The sequence below is a fragment of the Hypanus sabinus genome, chromosome 4, assembly GCF_030144855.1.
Source record: "Hypanus sabinus isolate sHypSab1 chromosome 4, sHypSab1.hap1, whole genome shotgun sequence".
Taxonomy (NCBI): Eukaryota; Metazoa; Chordata; class Chondrichthyes; order Myliobatiformes; family Dasyatidae; genus Hypanus; species Hypanus sabinus.
The window spans coordinates 83,678,752-83,698,300 of record NC_082709.1 but is presented as its reverse complement, the minus strand read 5'-3'; the positions used below and the strand labels follow the sequence as shown (position 1 = coordinate 83,698,300).

Genomic DNA, 19,549 nt, shown 5'->3' with positions numbered 1-19,549 from the left:
ATTAACCTGCAAGTTACTGTCAGGGAATCCTGCACAAGGACTTCCAAGTCCCTTTGCACCTCTGATTTCTGAATGTTCTCCCCGTTTAGAAAGTAACCTTTGCCTTTATTCTTTCTACTGTAGTGAATGACCATACACTTCCCTACACTATATTCCATCTGTCATCTCTTTGCCCATTCTCCCAATCTGTTTAAGTCCTGCTCCTTTAACACTGCCTGCACTTCTAACTATCTTTGTATCATCTGCGAACTTGGCCACAATGCCTTTTTCTGATGACACAGGTGTGCAAGGTAAAGGAGTATCCTATGTATGATGGTCCTGACGCTGGGAGGGTGAAAAGTCTTCTGTGGAGGAGTGATTTTGAACTGACCTTTATGTATCTTTTTCATTGGAACCTGAGGGGCAATTTATTCATGCAGAGGCTAGTGGGTATATGGAATGAGCTACTGCAGAAAGAGATTGAGACAGTTACGATAACAACATCTGGATAAGTATGAGGAGATAGGAAAGGGTTAGTAGGATATTTAGAGATAATGGTTACAGGCCCTTCCGGCCCAGCAATTACTCCGTATGATCAATTAGCTTCCTCTCTGTAGACATGGCCCTGCAACATCAGGAGGATATTAAGAGAATGGATGAACTGCGAGGACAAATCGGTGACGACTGGCTGCGATACCAGCACTATCTCAATGGCCCTGGCAAGGAGGCAGGCTGCAGACCCACTGACAGCAGCACCACCAAGGATGAGGCTGATGCCTCCATCGGCGACTTCGCGGGCAGCGCCAGCCAGGGGGGCATCTCTGAGGATTCGGCTGACCTCGGTATAGGGCAGGAGGAGGAGGAGGCGACTCTCACTGCCGCTCTCCCGGTCGGCCAAGGGGACTGCACCCCTTCCAGCTACCTCGCCCCTGAGGATGGTGTTTGTGTGGATGAATCAGTGACAATAGTGGAAAAGAGAGAGGAAGAGCCTGTGAGAGGTATGGGTGATGTGTGGACCTAGGTCCGACTATTTAATTCTGTTCTGCCATTTCATAAGGTCACTGTTGATCCAAACCTTTGGGGAAAAGTCTGTGATGATCCATCTTATCTACATTCACACATGATTTCAAAGTTCAAAGTAAATTTATTATCAGATATGTCATTATATACCACATTGACATTCATTTGCTTGTGGACATTCACAGAGAAACACAATAGATCAATGAAAAGCCACACATAAAGATGGGCAAACAATGTGCAAAGGACAAATTGTGTGAGTGCAAAAAGCAAAACAAGTAATAATGGATAAATAAGTAATAAATAATACTGTGGATGTGAGTTGTAGAGTCTTTGAAAGTGGGGAATCAGTTCAGAGTTGAGTTCAGTGAGATTATCCACGCTGGTTCAGTAGTCTAATAGTGAGTGGTAATAACTGTTCCTGAGCCCGGTGATGTGGGACCCAGGGAAGCAGTGAGTACAGAGCATGGCCCAGATGGTGGAGTCCTTGATGGATACTGCTTTCCTGCAAGAGCCCTCTTTGTAGATGTGCTCAATGATGGGGACAGCTTTACCTAGTAAAGTCTCTCATCAACCTCCTACACTCCAGGGGGAATAAATTCAGTCTCTCCTTATCAATCAAACCCTCCAGTCCCAGTAATGTCCATTCACATTTTCTTTGCATCCTTTCTAGTTCAATAACTGATTGACCATTTCACTGATTCATGATCCACGTTTCTAAAGCCCTGTAACATTTCCCCAGAACAGAAACAGGCCTTTCAACCCAACTAGTCCACGCAGATCAGGACGCTCACCTTAGCTGGTCCTACTTATTTGCATTTGACTCATATCCCCCACAGGAATAGTGAGCAGGTGGCATATTTGGAGGCTTTAGAGAAAGTGCAGAACAGTTTCCCTAGGATGCTGCCTGGAATGGAGGGCTTGTGCTACAAAGATAGATTGGCCAAGCTTGGGTTGTTCCCCCTAATAGGGGTGGTGAACATCTGGCATGCCTGCTCAAGATTGCACAGGTAAAAATTTTGTTGGCAGGTGACATGCAGTGCTGCCCCTTGATTCTCTAAACCCCACCCATAATAAAAAGATACATAATGATCATCTTTACTGCCAAGTCTAGCAGCAAATGATTTTTTACAACTTGAGCAGTGAGATATTTTCACAGGAAATGTCTGTCTGCCTGGTGCCAACAAGACAGTTGCAAGAACACGTGACATTGGATAATACATTTTGAAATCCTTGCAGACCTGGATGAATTCAATTCTTCATTTATTTCAATCTGTGTCTGCTACACTTTTATTAATAATACATCAATGAATACACAAATAGACAACAGATTCATATTTTTTTCTGAAAATCCATAGTGATTGATACTAATTTATTAATCAATGCTGATCTCTGTTCAAAGTCACCATGACACCACTATAGATACATGCTCTCAAAAGGGTTCTCCTCTCCTGCTCTAAACCTTTCCTCTGCATGTGCTGTCCAAATGTCTTTTAAATGTTAATTAGTTCCCCATTTTTCCCTAAGGATTGGGGAATCAAGAATTAGAGGGCACGGGTTTAAGGCAGGAGGGGTGAGATACAATAGGAACTGAAGGGGTAACTTTTTCAATAGGTGGTGCATATATGGAATGAGGGGACAAATGAAGAGGTTTGAGGCAGGTATATTATGACAATTAAAAGGTTCTTGGATAGAAAAGTTTTAGAGGGACGTGAGACAAACTTGAATGGAAATCTGGGTCGGCTTAGACCAGATGGGCAACAGAAACACAAAATGCTGGAGGAACTCAGCAGGTCAGGTAGCATCTGTGGAGCAGTCAACATTTCAGGCTGAGACCCTTCATCAGAACTGGGAAAAAGAAGATGAGGTCAGAGTAAGAAAGGGTGGAAGAAATGCAAGTTGCTAGGTGAGGCGTGAAACCAGGAGGGGGAGGGGTGAAGTAAAGAGCTGAGAAGTTGATTAGTAAAAGAGATTAAGGCTGGAGAAGTGGGAATCGTCAGAGGGATGTCAGTTTTTTTACACAGTGGTGGGTATGTGGAACGCCCTGCCAGGGATGGTGGTAGAGGAAGGTTCATTCAGGATATTTATCAGACTCTTAGATAGCCACATGGATATTAGAAAAGAGGAGGGCTACTTAGGAGAGAAGGGGTAGATTGCTATTAGAGTAGGTTAAGTGCTCGGCACAGTATCGTGGGCTGAAGGGCCCGTACTGTTCCATCATGTTCTTTTTTTTTGCTAATGAAAGTAATTTGCGCAAATAAAGATAATCCTGAGAACATGAATTGCAACGAGTCCTTGAAAAGGAGTCTGCAGATTGTAAAATCAGTTCAGAGTTCTTCATATTAAAACAGCCAGAATTGTGTGTGGTGTGCTATAGTTCAGTACTACAGAGAGGCTATGCTCTGTCCGTCACAGATGTCTGCCAGCCTTTCATCGTGGGCCGAGTAGTGGCGGGTGAGCCTGACCTGGATAACAGCTGGATCTTCCTGCGTGTGACGGAGGAGGCGCTGCTGGAGGTGGACCTGATGAATGCGGACATCCTGGAGAGGCTGGAACTCAGCACCCTGACCTCTATCCACACGGCCGAGGAGTTCTGGCCGGTAAGTCGAGCCTCAGCACAGGTGCCAGGCTACCCACCACGGGTAATTTCACTTCCCAGACACCAGGCGCCACCAGGATCTTGCTTTACAGAAGTGCAGGAAAAGAAACCTCTTTGATGAAGCTCTGCAACTAGTTGCCACTTCCTTCTGTTCTCTATATCAAGGCTTTTTTTATTTTGTTTTTTTCCTGCATCTATTTCACCACCTCCCTTTTAGAGATTGTCATCTGGATTTCTAATTTTGAGGTGATCTGAGGAAAGTACGCTCACTTTCCTGTAAGACTTGCACAGTGAATGTGAGGCACTAAGGAATGGGGTAGAACAGAAAGATCTGGGAAAGTTCTTCTCTTCTTGAACCCATCACCACTACTGCCAACAGCAGCTCACCTGAGTCCTGTATCCTGGGCCAGCAGAAGGTTGACCAGCCCTGTGGTTTACACTTTCACCACATAGCGTAGTACGTTTCTGAGGTGAAGATCCCTCCTCTCCCAGGGCTGAGGTCTTTGGAGCCTCTGTTGGCATTGTTGTAGCTGTAGGCTTTTACAGGATGGGGTTGCTAGCCCCATGCCCAACCTTCTTCCTTTCGCAGCCGGGTCTAAGACCATCCATGGTGGAGATGATCTGGGAAAACAGATCTATAATTCCTTGAAAGTGGTATCTAAAAGTTAGACAACTTTGGTACACCGGCTTTCATAACTCAATAAAAGTATTGAGTACAGGAGTATCATCCACAAACTTGTTCACAAAGCATTCACTTCCATCATCCCAATCATTAACATATAATGTGAAAAGCAATGGTCCCAACACTGATCCCTGCAGAACACCACTAGTCACCAACAGCCAGCCATAAAAGGTTTTAAAGGTATATTTAATGTCAGAGAAATGTATACAATATACATTTTGAAATGTCTTTTTCTTCACAACCATCCACGAAAACAGAGGAGTGCCCCCAAAGAATGAATGACAGTTAAATGTTAGAACCCCAAAGTCACCCCAGCTCCCCTCCCTCCCACACAGGTAAAAACCTCCCTCCCCACAGGTAGCAAGCAATAATAGCCCTCCCCCACCGGCAAAAAAAAGCATCGGCACCCACCACCAAGCACTCAAGTGTGCAGCAAAGCAGCAGCAAAGTCACAGACTTACAGTACTCCAAAGATACTCGTTCACCCAGTATTCGACATGCCACAGTGTCTCTCTCTCTCTCTCTCTCTCTCTCTCTCTCTCTCTCTCTCCCCCTCTCTCCCCCTCTCTCCCCTCTCTCCCCTCTCTCCCCTCTCTCCCCTCTCTCCCCTCTCTCCCCTCTTTCCCCTCTCTCCCCTCTCTCTCTCTCCCCCACTCTCTCTCTCTCCCCCCCTCTCTCCCTCTCTCTCTCTCTCTCCCCCCCCCCCCCAGGAATCACAGCTGGAATTGAGTTTGTAGTCTTGATGGCAGCTTTCACTGAACTTTCATTGTCAGCCGCTTAAAAATCACCATCGGTGGAAGCTTTAGTCTGGATGCTGTGCAGCTCAGAACACAAGTAAAATGCATTCTCTCATGGCCACTTGTTTTCAGGGTGATGGACGAGTCACCTTTTTTATTAACAGTCCGAGTGAGAGGCAGGTCAAACGTCAAAGGTACTTCATCCATATTTATGATATCATCTGGCCAGATGGAATTCTCCGCTATCTTTGTTTGAGTGAATGTGCGGAAGTTAGTTAGACCTCCTGTCGTGGTCGGGAGGGAGCTGCTGACACAGAGTCGTGCGTACCCTGACGGACAAGCCTTTTCGTCTCATAAATCTAAAACACCACGATGGCCCATCTCTAAAATCTTCGATTTTCATTTTGGTGGCGATTGCTTTAGCCTTCAGTCTGATCTGCATGGTGGAAATACCGTGGCCGCCTGCTCTCTGTGTGTTAACCCAGTCTTCAAGAAAGTTTTCAAGTTCGGGCTATCTGCTATGATTACCTCTGAAAGCTTTTGTCGTCTTTTTGCATTGACTCAGTTCTTCACGCTGGCGTCTCCACTGTCTCATCATCGATTCATTTATGCCAAGATTATGCGTAGCAGCTCAATTTCCTTCTTCAACCGCCAGATCGATCGCCTTTAACTTAAAAGCTGCATCATATGCTTTTCTTCGAGTGTTTTCCATGTTGATGAGGGTGAGTACAAATGACTGATTTACAATAATTTAATTGTGGAAGGGCGCTTGATTTATCGTACAATTTCATTGGACCTCTGTGAACTACTCATCAATTTTATTGGTCTACTGTTACGAGGCAAAATGTTTTTGGCGGCATTAAAAAAAAAACATGCATTAGCCACACCGTAGTATAGGCCACAGTGTTGCCACAGTGTTCAAAGCGTGGGAAAAAAGTAGCGGCTTATAGTCCGGAATTTACGGTACATCAAAATATCATCCTTCATAATGAATATCAGCATCTTCCGAACTACTGAAGTCAGGTTAACCGGTCTCTATTTTCTTCTGCCTCCCTCTCTTCTTAAAAAGTGGAGTGACAACTGCAATTTTCTAGTCATCTGGAACCGTTCCAGAATCCAGTGCTTCTTGAAAGATACCTCCATAATCTCTTCAGCCACGGGGTGGGGGGGTAGTCCATCGAGTCCAGGTGATTTTTATCTACCTTCAGACCTTTCAGCTTCCCAAGCACCTTCTTCGTAATAGCAACGACACTCACTTTGGCCTCCTGACACTCGAATTTCTGGCATACTGCTAGTTTTCCACAGAGAAGACTGATGCAAAATACTCAAGTTCATCTGCCATTTCTTTTTACCCCATCACTGCCTCTCCAGTGTAGTTTTCCAGCAGTCCTATATCCACTCTTCCTTTTCTCTTAATCTTTATATATTTGAAAAAAACTTTTGGTATCCTCTTTTATGTTATTGGCCAGCTTAACTTCATATTTCTTCTATTTTCTCCTTATTGATTTTTAGTTGCCTTCTATTGGTTTCTAAAAGCTTCCCAATCCTCTAATTCTTGATATATTAATGCCCTCTCTTTTGCTTTAATGCTTGCCTTTGACTTCTGTTGTCAGCCAGTTTCCTCATCCTTTAAAATATTTCTTCATCCTTGAAATGTATTTATCCTGTGCCTTCCAAATAGCCTACAGGAATTCTTGCCATTGCTGTTTTGCAGTGATCCCTGCTGGTGTCCTCTTCCAATCAACTTTGGCCAGCTTCACTCTTGTGCCTCTGTAATTCCCTTTACTCCGCTGGAATAATGATACATCTGACTTAAACTTCTCAAACTGCAGAGTGAATTCTATATTATGATCACTGCCTCCAAAAGAGTTCCTTTACCTTAAGCAGCACACACAAAATGCTGGTGGAATACAGCAGGCCAGGCAGCATCTATAAGGAGAAGCGCTGTAGACGTTTTGGTCCAAGACCCTTTGTCAGAACTTGACGAAGGGCTTTGGCCCGAAACATCGACAGTGCTTCCCTATAGACGCTGCCTGGCCTGCTGTGTTCCACCAGCATTTTGTGTGTGTTGCTTGAATTTCCAGAATCTGCAGATTTCCTCGTGTTTCCTTTACCTTAAGCTTCATATTAAAATTTGTTCAGTGCACAACACCTAATCCAGAATTACCTCTCCCCTACTGGGATCAACCCCAAGCTGCTCTAAAAGGCTATCTTTTAATCATTCTACAAACTCCCTCTCGTGATCCAGCAGCAATCTGATCTTCCCAATATACCTGTACACTGAAATCCCCCATCACTATTGTAACATGGAGCCAGCCATGGATATCTAAGGAAATAAAGGAAAGCATCAAACTGAAAGCTCGTGTGTACAAAGTCGTAAAGGGTAGTGGGAAACTGGAAGATTGGGAAAATTTTAAAAAGCAACGAAGGGCCACTAAGCGAGCAATAAAGATAGGGAGTGTATTGTATCTAAATTCGTTGATGACGGTAAATTGTGCAGAGGATATGGAGAGTCTACAGAGAGATATAGATAAATTAAGTGAGTGTCTGGCAGATGGTGTACAATGATGGTAAATGCAAAGAAGGAAAAGTAGAAGATCAGATTATTATTTAAATGTTAAAAGATTGCAGCACGCTGCTGTGCAGAAGGGGTTTGGTGTGCTTGAGCATGAATTGCGAATGGTTAGTTTTCAGAAGAATGAGAGGAGATTTTGTAGAAACCTACAAAAATTATAAATAAGATAGAGGCAGGGAAGTTGTTTCCTCTGGTAGGTGAGACTAGAACTAGGGGACATTGCCTCAGGATTCAGGGAGAAGATTTAGGACGGAGATGAGGAGGAACTGCTTTTCCCAGAGAGTGGTGAATCTGTGGAATTCTCTGCCCAGTGAAGCAGTGGAGGCTGCTTCGGTAAATACATTTAAGACAAGGTTGGATAGATTTTTGCGTAATAGGGGAAATTAAGGGTTATGGGGGAGAGGCAGGTAGGTGGAGATGAGTCCATGGTCAGATCAGCCATGATCTTATTGAATGGCAGAGCAGGCTCGACGGGCCGGATGGCCGACTCCTGCTCTTATTTCTTACATTATTGCTGTTTTTACATGCCTTTTCAACCCCGTTTGTAATTTGTATCCTACATCCTAGCTACTCTTTGGAGACCCATGTGTAACCACCATCAGGATTCCTTAACCCGTACAGTTTCATCATTCTACCCACAAGGATTCTATATCTTTCAATCCTGTGTCACCTCTTTACAAGGATTTGCCCAGATGTACTTGATCCTGATGGCGAGGGTCTCTTGTCACTAAACACACACTACACTGGGGCATTGCCTGTGGTGCTGACTTCTCACTGGTCACTGCTTGTTGCCTGAAGTCACACCTTGGTTCACTGGACCTCGCACACTCGCCGTGCAACAGCTTCGGCTTGTGAGCGTTGCCCGCCTGGTAACACGTAGCCATGCAGAGGCGAGTCCGTCGGTGTGGTGACAGGCAGCAGGATCACGCTCTCCGTCCCCTCCTTGGGCTGCCGCTCCCTGTTACGGTCTCGCAAGAGCCACGGCTCTAAAGAAGGCAAATCTCTTGTGTTCATAAAGTTATGGGGAGCACTAGCCTTTGCAACCACCACAAAATGCTGGAGGAATTCATGGAAATGAACAGTCGAGCTGAGACCCTTCATCCGGACTGGGAGAGAAGAGGGAAGGTGCCAGGATGAGAAGCCAGGGAGGAGGGAGAGGAAAACATGATAGAAGGTGAAGCCGGGTGGGTGGGGGGAATGAAGAAAGAAGCTTGGAGGTGGTAGGTGGAAAAAGCAAAGGGCTGGGGAGGGAGGATCCTGAAAGAACAGGAGTGGACTATAAGAGAAGGGGAAGAAGGAGGGGCACCTGGGAGAGGTGAGGAGAAGATTGTTTCTGGCAGCTTCCCTCTTCCTTTCCGCTCCTGGTGGCCTGAAGCATCGACTGTTCCCCTCCACAGAGGCTGGCTGACCTGCTGAGTTCCTCCAGCATTTTGTGTGTGTTGCTCCAGATTCACAGCACCTGCAGAATCTCTTGTTTATGAGCACTATCCATCACCTGATTATCTCTGCTCCAGCACGCTGGGAGGAACAGAGACTCGGCGCTTACACACGCACCCCCCACCCCCCCCCCACCCCCGTGTGTGTTCAACTACAGTAATGTGCCTTGTGAAAGCTGAACCTGCTGTGCTTGCTTTGACCCTGCCGTCAGGTGCTTCTATGTTCTTTGCTGGAGGAGCTTGATGCTGAAGTTTGTTAGTGTGCTTGGCAACAAGCTTAGCTTCCTAAGCAGAGCTCTTTGCACTCGCTCATTCTTTCCCAAGTGCCTGTTAGAACATCCCTTGAAGTGGTTTCCATTTGAAAAGCTCCCATTGTATCTGCCCCTACTACCCAGCGTGTCCTGGATTACTGCACCTAACCTGTTTCGAAAAAGCTCTCGGAAAACCTGCTTCCTTTGCCAATCGTTAAATTATCCATCTACTCATCTATCCAGTGCCCAATGAGCCGTACCACCAGGCACCCCACCTATTCAACCCTAGCCTAATCACAGGACAATTTACGATGTCCAATTAACCAGTAGTCAATGGACTGTGGGAGGAAACTGATGCATTCATGGAGAGGAAAGTTCACACTCCTTCCAGATGATGCAACTGAACTCCAAATGCCAAAGCCCTAATGCTCTCTGTTCTCGAGTTGCTAATGCATCTCTTAGTGGAAATAATTAGCATTTAAAAAGTAAAGTTTCTTTTCTACCGTGCTTCTCATTCACTCCGTGTCCCAGGAGCTTTCATAGATAATCAAGCTAGATTAGATTACCTTTATTTGTCACATATACATTGAAGCATACAGTGAAGTGCGTCGTTTGTGTTATTGACCAACACTGTCTGAGGAGCACCCCATAAGTGTTGACTGTCAGTGTAGTGTGCCCCATAACCTAACCCTAACCTGGAGGAAACCCGTACAGTTATGTTGAGAAATACAAACTCCTTACAGACAGCAGCAGGCAATGAACCCTGTGCTGTAATGGTGATGTGCTAACTGCTATGCTACATGCCTGCAGCCCGAGTCGGGGTCTGCTGGAGAGTCTTTGGAATGTGGGTGGAAACCAGAGCACCCGGAGGAAACTCGCAAAGCCTTGGGGGAGAGCATACCAACTCCTTACAGGCAACGGCAGAAATTGAACCGATCGGTGATCGCTGGCATTGTAAAGCATTATGCTAGCTGCCTAACTCTTCCTGCTCAATAATCTGAGGAAAGGAGGCCTGTGGTGACTCTCAATGGCAGAACTCTGATCTGCCGTCGTCCACAGTGTCTCCAGGTTGAACTGGTCTGGGGGAGGTACAAGATAGTAAGATTCAAGTTTATCTGTCAGATGTTCATCGAAACATCCAGTGAAGTGTGCTGTTTACATTAAAAGCCTACACACCCAAGTGTGTACGTTCTTCCCCCGACTGTGTGTGTTTCCTTCGGGTGCTCTGGTTCCTCACACATTCCAAAGATGTTCGAGTTGGAACATTCTTGCGTCCACACAACATACCTGTAATACTGGGCAGAACAACACAGAACACAAGCCCCAAACAACAACAGGAAAAACACCCCAGTTCCTTCCTTCCCACCCACGCAGTTCCTTTACCCCAGCGTGAGCCTCCAGCAGATGTGGACTCGGGCCTGTAGGCTCCATGATCTCGGTCAGACCTGCTAACACCACGATGGGGTGGCGCAGTGGTTAATGTAATGCTGCTACAGCATGGGCGACCTGGGGTTCAAGTCCTGCTGCTGACTGTAGGGAGTTTGTACGGTCCTCTGGTTCCAGTTAACTCCCACATCCCAAAGAAGTACCAGTTAGTAGGGTAATTGCTCACATGGGAGTAATTAGCGGCACATTGGGTCAGAAGGGTTTGTTCACGTGCTGTAGCTCTAAATTTTAAAAAAATCTGTGGTGATCAGTGACCAGACCCTCCCCAGCTGCGAGCACAGCAGTATGCTCGTACAAGGTATGTGCTGTACTCCTGTCCCGGTAGTCCAGGTTCCCCGTAACGCAGTCTTCTTTATTGCAGGAAAATAACTCTGAGTGTTGCCTTTCTCGGCAGAGCAGAGGCCGGCTTCTTCCCTCAGTGGAGTGCTGCTTTAGCTACATCCGCAGGGACAAACGCAAGCGCAAGTACGTCGTCATGGATACCAATCCCCAGGAGGCCTCTCAGGTGAGCATCTGTGAAGCCTGTCGTCACCATACCTGGTCTTGAAAAGAAACGGATATGGAGGTGGATTTGGAATTCGTTTGTTATTGTCTCGTGTACTGGGATGCAGTGAAAAGCTTGCCTTACATACTGTTCATAAATATCATTCATTACACAGTGTATTGAGGCAGAGAGGGAAAAGTTGAGTGCATAGTAGAGACTGCCAGTGATCATTCTTGGAAAGCATTGTGGGAGTTTGGGCATTAGGTTGCTCAATATGCAGAAATTTTTGACTCAGAAATGAATGTAAGTTCTAACAATGTTATGCTTCCCCCTCTGGATACCCCCCAACTCTCTCTCCCCCCCTCCACCAGACGGCTTCTCTCCCTTGCTCTGGACTGTACCCCCTCCCTGGAAGAGAGTACATCTTCTTCCCTCCGTGCCCTTCACTGCACTGTCGTGCCCTAATGTTACAGCCAGCTCCATCACCCCTCCCCATCTTCAGGGGCATGCTTTCTCCTCGTTACTACCATTAAGGAGGAGGTACAGGAGTCTGAAGACACTCCTTGTTTTGGGAACAGCTTCCTTCCCTCCACACAACACTACCTCGTTACTCCTTTGCACTTTTTCTTTATTTTGTAACTTATACATTGCACTGTACTGCTGTTGCAAAATGGCACATTTTGCGATATACAATATGTCAGTGATATTAAACCTGATTCTGAAGTGGTGGATTCAGGTTCAATTTCAACATTTAAGAGAAGGTTGTCTAGGTACATGGATGCGAGGAATATAATCTGGGTGCAGGTCAATGAGACGAGGCAGATTAGGTTCAGCATGGACCAGACGGGTCAAAGGGATTATTTTTGTGCTGTAGTGTTCTATGATTTTGTGACTGTAACCAAATTTATAAAGTCTCCCTAGGTCCTGTTCTGATTGAGGGAAATCCTGTCGTCCTCGAGTGCAATGTGAGGTGCCACGTTTCCTGGCATATGCACTAATGATTTCTGCACGCTTTACTGTTGCAGACCCTGATTAAGATCCTGACTGACGCTTTGGAGGCCAGGCAGCAGCAGTCGGAACCGGAGGCTTTCGCCAGACTTCAGTGCCTCAAGTGTCGCCACGAGTTTGAGGAGCTACAGAAGACCAGGAGGCTCTCCAAGAGCCCGTCCCTCAGACAAGGGGATGACCGGGACCACCCAGAGAGTGAGTGACCCTTCACTGTGCTATTCCTCGTATCCCTCGTAAGGAAGATCTAAAATGTCACATTGTATGCCCTCTTCTGTGATTTATTGGATTACAGGGTATGGATGCAAGTGGACAGGGCCCAGGGGTTTGCAGTAGATCAGCGAAAGCTTAGGGGTGCAGGTACTCCGTTTACTGAAAGTGGTGAAGAAGGTATTATGTCACGCTTGACTTAATTGGATAGGGCATTAGGTACAAGAGCAAAGATGTCCTGTTACAGCTGTAGTGAGATGGTTCTCTAGTTCCATCGCATCCTTCCTATTCTCCTCCTTAAGCCCATCACCCCTGCTGCATAGGCCACTGACAGAGCTTGCCAGAGTCCTCTGTCCTAGGCTGCCTGACTTGTTTTCACCACATGACTTCCTGTGTCTTCGAGGCGAAGATCTTCTAGCAGTGTTTGCAGGCCATTGCTTCCTACAAAGCGCAATCTAACATCATGAATGGGTGTGATGTTTCACTCCCAGGTGAGCTCAACCCTTCATGCACGCTTTGAAAGGGAGAATAAAGCTACACCTGTATAAGTGCCCACAGCATCCAGTCACCCTGTGATCTCTGTCTAGGAGGCAAATGTCAGATCATCTTTCAAGAGGGTGAACCCTCTCATGGCCTTAGGCTCTGAATGCCTGTGCCAACCAATTGCAGGAGTGTCACTGGCATAGGCATCTTCAATCTCTCACTGCTGCAGTCGCAAGTCCTCACCTGCTTCAAAAGGGTGACGCTCGTACCAGTGCTCAGGAAGACCAGAGTGAGCTGCCTCCAAGACAATCATATCTGCTGTGATGAAGTGCTTTGAGGCGTTGGTCATAGCTAGAATCAACACCTGCCTAAGCTAGATTTGTGCAATTTGCCTTTCACCATAATAGGCCTATAGTGGATGCAATCTCACTGGCTCTCCACTCAGCCTTGGATCATCTTGGCAAGAGTAATGCCTACGTCAGGCTACTGTTTAGTGACTACAGCTCAGCATTCAACACAACCACACAACTTTAATCAACAAAACCGTGGTCTCTGTATCTCCCTCTGCTACTGGATCCTTCACTTCCTCACAGGAAACCACACGGTGCAGATTGAAGATAACATTTCCATCCCACTGACAATCAAGGATATGTGCCTAGCCCAGGGGTCAGCAACCTTTACCACTGAAAGAGGTAAAAGAGGTGAAAGAGCCACAAATGGCTCGGGAGCCGCAGGTTGCCGACCCCCGGCCTAGCCCATTGCTCTGCTCTCTCTATACCCATGACTGAGTGGCTAGGCACAACTCAAAGCACCATCTATAACTTTGCTGACAACACAAGTATTCCTGGTGTTACGAATGTGCCACAACTCTGAGGGGCCGAAGGGTAAAAAGTAGCCCCCTCCTTTGTGAGAATCTCAAGATTGCTATTAATTCGGGTCTGGGACCCAGGAAATGAGAGAGAATCCTCAAGGTTTTTGGAATGTGTCCTGGCCCCTCAGCAAGACAAAGCCACGGATAACGGCCATTGTCTCTTGGAGTCGGAATTGTGTATTGAGTACTGTACAATTCATTGAAGCCCTCAGGGAATGACCAGAGTGGGCTGGTTGAGGGATTGCATCATCCCAACCTGATTGACATCTGAGACCCCGTGAGTAAGGATAAAAGAGGGTCTGGGGAACAACCCTTTAGACGCACCAGGAGAAACGCTAGAAATCCCGTGACAGCGTTTAATAGCGACAGCCGGTGGTGACTCTTGTGTGTGTCCATCCTTGCCCGGATGACGAGTCTTCCACGGAACGGCTTAGCTAAAGGACCGGCTACACCAACGGAACTCTCGAAGGATCGACATCATAAAAAGGAAAAGCTGGCAAGTTTCTAAAAATCTCTCTCTTGACTCCAACCAAAGGCTGCAGCCTGAATGAACTGAGTGACTTTGATATTTCCATCGGACAATACATTATCCCCTAGACAACAATAGAGCTTATTTCTTATTGATTATTATTACACCCGCACTTTTAGATTTAGTATTGATGACGTATATTATCTGTATGTTTGCATTGATATTATTTTTGTGTATTTTTACTAAAAAATACCTGTTAAAAATAGTATCATCAGACTTCAATGGACCTCTCTATCTTTGCTGGTAAGTGACCCAGTTACGGGGTTCGTAACACTGGCAAAACGTCAAATGGTGACGAGGCATACAAGAGTGAGGTCGATCAGCTGGTTGAGCAAAGACCTTGCAGTGAATGTAAGTAAGGCCCATGGAATTGATTGTGGACTTTAGGAAGGGGAAGTCAAGGAAACACAGCAGTCCTCAACAAGGGACCAGAAGTGGAGACAGTGAGCAGTTTCAAGTTCCTGGGTGTCAACATTTCCTAAGCCCAGCATATTGATGCAATCACAAAAGTGTACACCAGGTGTAAACAGCTCCATCATGGGCTCTCGCCTCCCCAGCATCAAGGACACCTTCAAAAGGTGTCTCCTCAGAAAGGTAGCATCCATCATTAATGATCTCATCACCCAGGACATGCCCTCTTCTCATTGCTACCATCAGAGAGGAGGTACAGGAGCCTGAAGACACACACACTCAACATTTCAGGGACAGTTTCTACCCCTCCGCCATCAGATTTCTGAATGGACAATGAGTCCATGTTCTCTCCCTCAGTATTTCTTTCTTCTCTATTTGCACTAATTGATGTATTCTATTTATGTATATATGTGTATGCATAGGTACTGCAGCTAGGTAACACAAAGTGGACTCACTTCAACTCTGCTTCACATTCCCATTCGGATATGTTAATACATGGCCTCTTCTACTACCATGATGAGGCCAAACTCAGGTTGGAGAAGCAACACCTCATATACTGTCTGGGTAGTCTCCAGCCCCTTGGTATGAACATCAAGTTCTCCAGCTTCCGGTAATTCCCTCCCTCTCCCTTCTCTCATCCCACTTTCACTATGCTTCCTCTTCCAGCTGCCTATCACCTCTCTCATGATTCTGCCTTCTTCTACTACACAGTGCTTTCCCCTTACGTTCCTTCTTTGCCTACCCCTTCCCCCACCTCTTGATCTTTCCTCTGATTGGTTTTTCACCTGGCACCTACCAGCCTTCTCCTTCCCACCCTCCCCCCACCTTCTTTGTATGGCACCTGCTCCCTCCTCCTTCAGTCCTGACGAAGGGTCTCGCCGCAAAATGTTGACTGCTTATTTCAGCGGATGCTGCCCGACCTGCTGAGTTCATCCAGCTTTTGTACGTGTTGATTTGACCACAGCATCTGCAGTGTACTTTGTGTTGACACAAAGTGGATTTTGGAGTTGGGTGAGGAGAGTTGGGGCAGTGCTAATGACTAAGAGAGAACTACCACACTACTTGAGAGGTTGCAAAGGAGATTCAAAAGGAAGTGCATCAAAGATCCCACCACCCAGGTATTGCCTTCTGAGTCCTGACGAAGAGTCCTGGCCTGATACGTCAACTCTTCATTCCTCTCCATAGATGCTGTCTGACCTGCTGAGTTCCTTCAGCATTTTGCGTGTGTTACTCTGGATTTCCAGCATCCCCAGACCCTCTTGTATTCATGCAACACACACAAAATGCTGGTGGAACACAGCAGGCCTGGCAGCATCTGTTGGGAGAAGCGCTGTCAACGTTTCGGGCCGAGACCCTTTGTCAGGATTTCCAGCATCTGCAGATTTCTTCGTGTTTGTATTCGTGCATCTCTCTTCAGCTACCAGGAGATACTGAAGCCGGAAGTCCCACTGTGCCAGTTTCAGGAAACGCTTACTTTCTTTCAACCATTTTCAACCATTTGTTTCTTAAACTAACTGGCACAATCTGAATCACTGCACCTTAGCAACATTACAGCCATCTTCATCATCTTGTACTACAATAGACTTTATTTTGTTCTAATTGTGTTTGTTGTTAATTTGTTTTTCTTGTAAATGCTGCTTATCTGATGCTGTTTACCCACGATGCTGCTGTTGCATTTGTCCATCCATGGTTTTGTGCAGATGACTGCAAACTATTTAACTTTGAGCCTGCTGCCTCACCGAGCCAGAAACCCAGTTTCGATCCTGACCTGTAGCACTCTCTTTCAGCCTGTGGCCGTGTGAGTTTCTCCGGAGTGCCCTGGTTCATCCCCACACTCCAAAGGCATACAGCTTCACTGGCTTAATTAGTCACTATAAATTTTACCCCATGTGTGGGTGAGGTGTAGAATCTGGAGGAGTTGATGGAATTGTGGAGAGAATAAATAAGATGGCACTAGTATAAATAGGTACATATATTCAGCATGGGTTAAATCGAGGGACCTATTTCTGTACGTCTCTGTCACAAAAACATTCTCTTAGCCAGTCTCCCTCCTGCGGGCGTATATGATTGAGACTCACAGAGGGTTTTGGCCCAAACATCAACTGTTTGTTCCCCTGCATGGTTGCTGTCTCCCCTGCTGAGTTCCTGGAGCACTTTGTGTGTTTATGATTGAGGCTGCTGTGTTGCAGTGCTGCATCATGCCACTAGGTGGGGGTAGTTCCCTGTCTGCCAATACGTCAACAATGCCTTATTTAAATAAAGGTAGTCTTCCACAGCTCAGGTGGTCGGTCCCAAGCACCACAGAGGTGCTAGTGATCTCTTGGTGCTATCTGGTGTTGGTTACAGAGAGACTAAAGGGGAATACTTGCGGGGGACTGAGGGTGTTGTGAGTGTGGGATGAGCTGCCAGTAAAAGTCATAGATTCATAGAACACTATAGCACAGGAACAAGCCCTTCAGCCCATCTAGTCCATGCCAAGCTGTTATTCTGCCTGGTCTCAATGGCCAGCACCTGTACCGTATCCATTCATGTAACTATACAAACTTATCTTAAATGTTGAAATCAAGCCCACATCGATCACTCTGCTGGTAGCTCACTGATAACTCACTTCACACTCACCACCCTTTGAGTGAAGAAGTTCCCATGTTCCCCTAAGCATGTCATCTTTCACCCTAAACCCATGACCTCAAGTTCTAGTTGCATGCACTTACTCTATTTATACCCCTTATAATTTTCTATACCTCTATCAAATCTCCCCTGATTCTCCTATGCTCCAGGGAGTTAAGTCCTAACATACTGGTGTGGATGGGGGTTCAATTGCAACATTTAAGATAAATTTTGATAAGCATGTGGATAGGAGGGTTATGAAGGACTATGCTCCAGGTACACGTCAATGGGACTGGGCAGAATAACGGTTCAGCATGGACTAGATGGGCTGAAGGGCCTATTTCTGGGCTGTAGTGCTCTATGGCTCAATGAGAGGAGGAGGAGACACAACAGTCTGCAGATGCTAGAATCTGGAGAAGCACACAGAAAGCTGTTTTGAGCTCAGCAGGTCAGGCCACATCTGTGGAGGGAAAAGAGGCAGTCGAATTTCAGGTTGAGACCCTTCAAAATCCCTGGTAACTGAAGGTCTAAACAGGGTAAGAGTCTGATGAGGCTCTGTGCAGAGATCTCATCTAAGGGACAGATGTTGTGTGTTTGAGTCCCACTTCGCAAACGTGAGGACAACATCAACACACACTGCAGGTCAGGCAGCTTCTATGGAGGGAAATAAACTGCCGACTTTCCAGCCTGGGACCCTTCATCAGCATTCTGCTTGCAGGCATGAATGCTGGGTGGGAGATTAGTGGGGAGGAGCGAGTGGACAAAGGAAATCACAAACAGGGCGATCCCCACAGGAAGCAGAGAGTGGGGGGTGGGGGGAGAAGGTGTTTGGTGGTGGGTGAAGAAACCCCTGTTATTGTAGTAGTGCACCATCCCAGGGGCCCACATGAGTGGCAGCAGCCCTATTGATGTGTGGGGATGTAGTAACGTGTTGACTGTCAAAATCAGTACTGAATGAAAAGGCATTCAAGGTATATTCTTGTAAATAAGTGTTTTATTATTAATAGAAGTTTATTTTAATAGAAAAAATATCCCTTAAGGTAAAGAACTTTTTACTAAGACAGCTGGTTTCAATTTACACTTTAATTTGAAAATTAAAGTGTAAATTAATCTTTTGATTCCTATGATAAGCTCAAGAGCAGCCCACGCTTGAGTATTGTATTCTGTTCCAGTCGCCTTATTATAGGAAACATGGAAGGTTTAGAGAAGGTGCAGAGGAGCTCAAAAGAACATACTTTATGAGGATAGGTTGAACAAGCTGGGGCTTTTCTCTTTGTGGCAAAGGAGAGGCGACTTGACAGAGGTGTACAAGATGGTAAGAGGCATAGGTAGAATGGACAGCCTTTTACCTAGAGTGGAAATGGATAACGTGGGGGGCCTAATTTTAAGGTGACTGGAGGAAAATAAAGAGGGGATCTCAGAGATACTTTTTTTTGTACAAGAGAGGTGAGGACGTAGGATGTGATTCCAGGAGAGGCAGATAGATTTAGAATATTGAAGATACTCTTAGATAGGCACATTAATGACTGAGCAGCGGAGGGCTCTGTGGAGGGAAGGGTTAGATCATGGAATTGTTTAAAAGGTCATCGTGGGATGAAGGAACTATACTGTGCTGTAATGTTCTATGTTCTGTAACAACCTCTTCTGAGATTAGGTCTTCAAATTGGTGAATGTTTGGAATTCTCTGCCTCGGGCTGTGGGGGCTTGTTGAAAACTGATAGAGCTTGGCACAGAGGAACGTTTAAGTGATGCGGAAAACTGGGCTGAGGTGGAAAATTAGACATTATATATATTCCTTGTGTTCTGTCAGGAGACCTGTGCCTCTTGCGTATTGCACTTTACCCCTGCGTGAAGGAGAGAAGTCTTCCTTCAGCCATGGGCAAGGTTGCAAACCCAGTGCTCTGAAGTGTGCTCTCTTTGTTTTCCGCAGCCGAGGCCTCATCGCCAGCCTTGCCAGCCTGCCCCAAATGTGCCAGTGATCACGTGGTCATCTTGCCGAGCAAGACAGAGATTCGCACCAGTACACCTGTCTTGCCTGAGGAAGGGGAGCTAAGCCAGGACTTCAGAAAGATCCCGTCCATGGACAACGACCCCACTGGAAGCCTGAAGGTGCAACGCACAGCGCATCTCCTGAGTTCTGGTGTCAGAAGTCGGAGATTTGGAATCCGCTGCGATCAGGAAGAGGGGGATTGGAGAGGTCATAGAGGCATATGGCATAGCAACAGGC

The 19,549-nt window shown here is 46.3% G+C and overlaps 1 protein-coding gene across 11 annotated transcripts in view; it reads left to right on the top strand.

Moving 5' to 3' along the window:
• The window catches only part of stk11ip (serine/threonine kinase 11 interacting protein), a 130,078-nt gene that overhangs the window by 61,004 nt on the left and 49,525 nt on the right, over window positions 1–19,549 (top strand). For 10 of the 11 annotated variants that reach the window (XM_059967576.1, XM_059967565.1, XM_059967569.1 and 7 more), the window contains 5 exons: window positions 597–977; window positions 3,412–3,596; window positions 11,084–11,227; window positions 12,232–12,409; window positions 19,253–19,431. In XM_059967576.1, the coding sequence (XP_059823559.1) occupies window positions 597–977; window positions 3,412–3,596; window positions 11,084–11,227; window positions 12,232–12,409; window positions 19,253–19,431 (1,067 nt within the window). The remainder of the gene's footprint in view (window positions 1–596; window positions 978–3,411; window positions 3,597–11,083; window positions 11,228–12,231; window positions 12,410–19,252; window positions 19,432–19,549) is intronic. The other variant, XM_059967568.1, reaches the window with a different exon arrangement.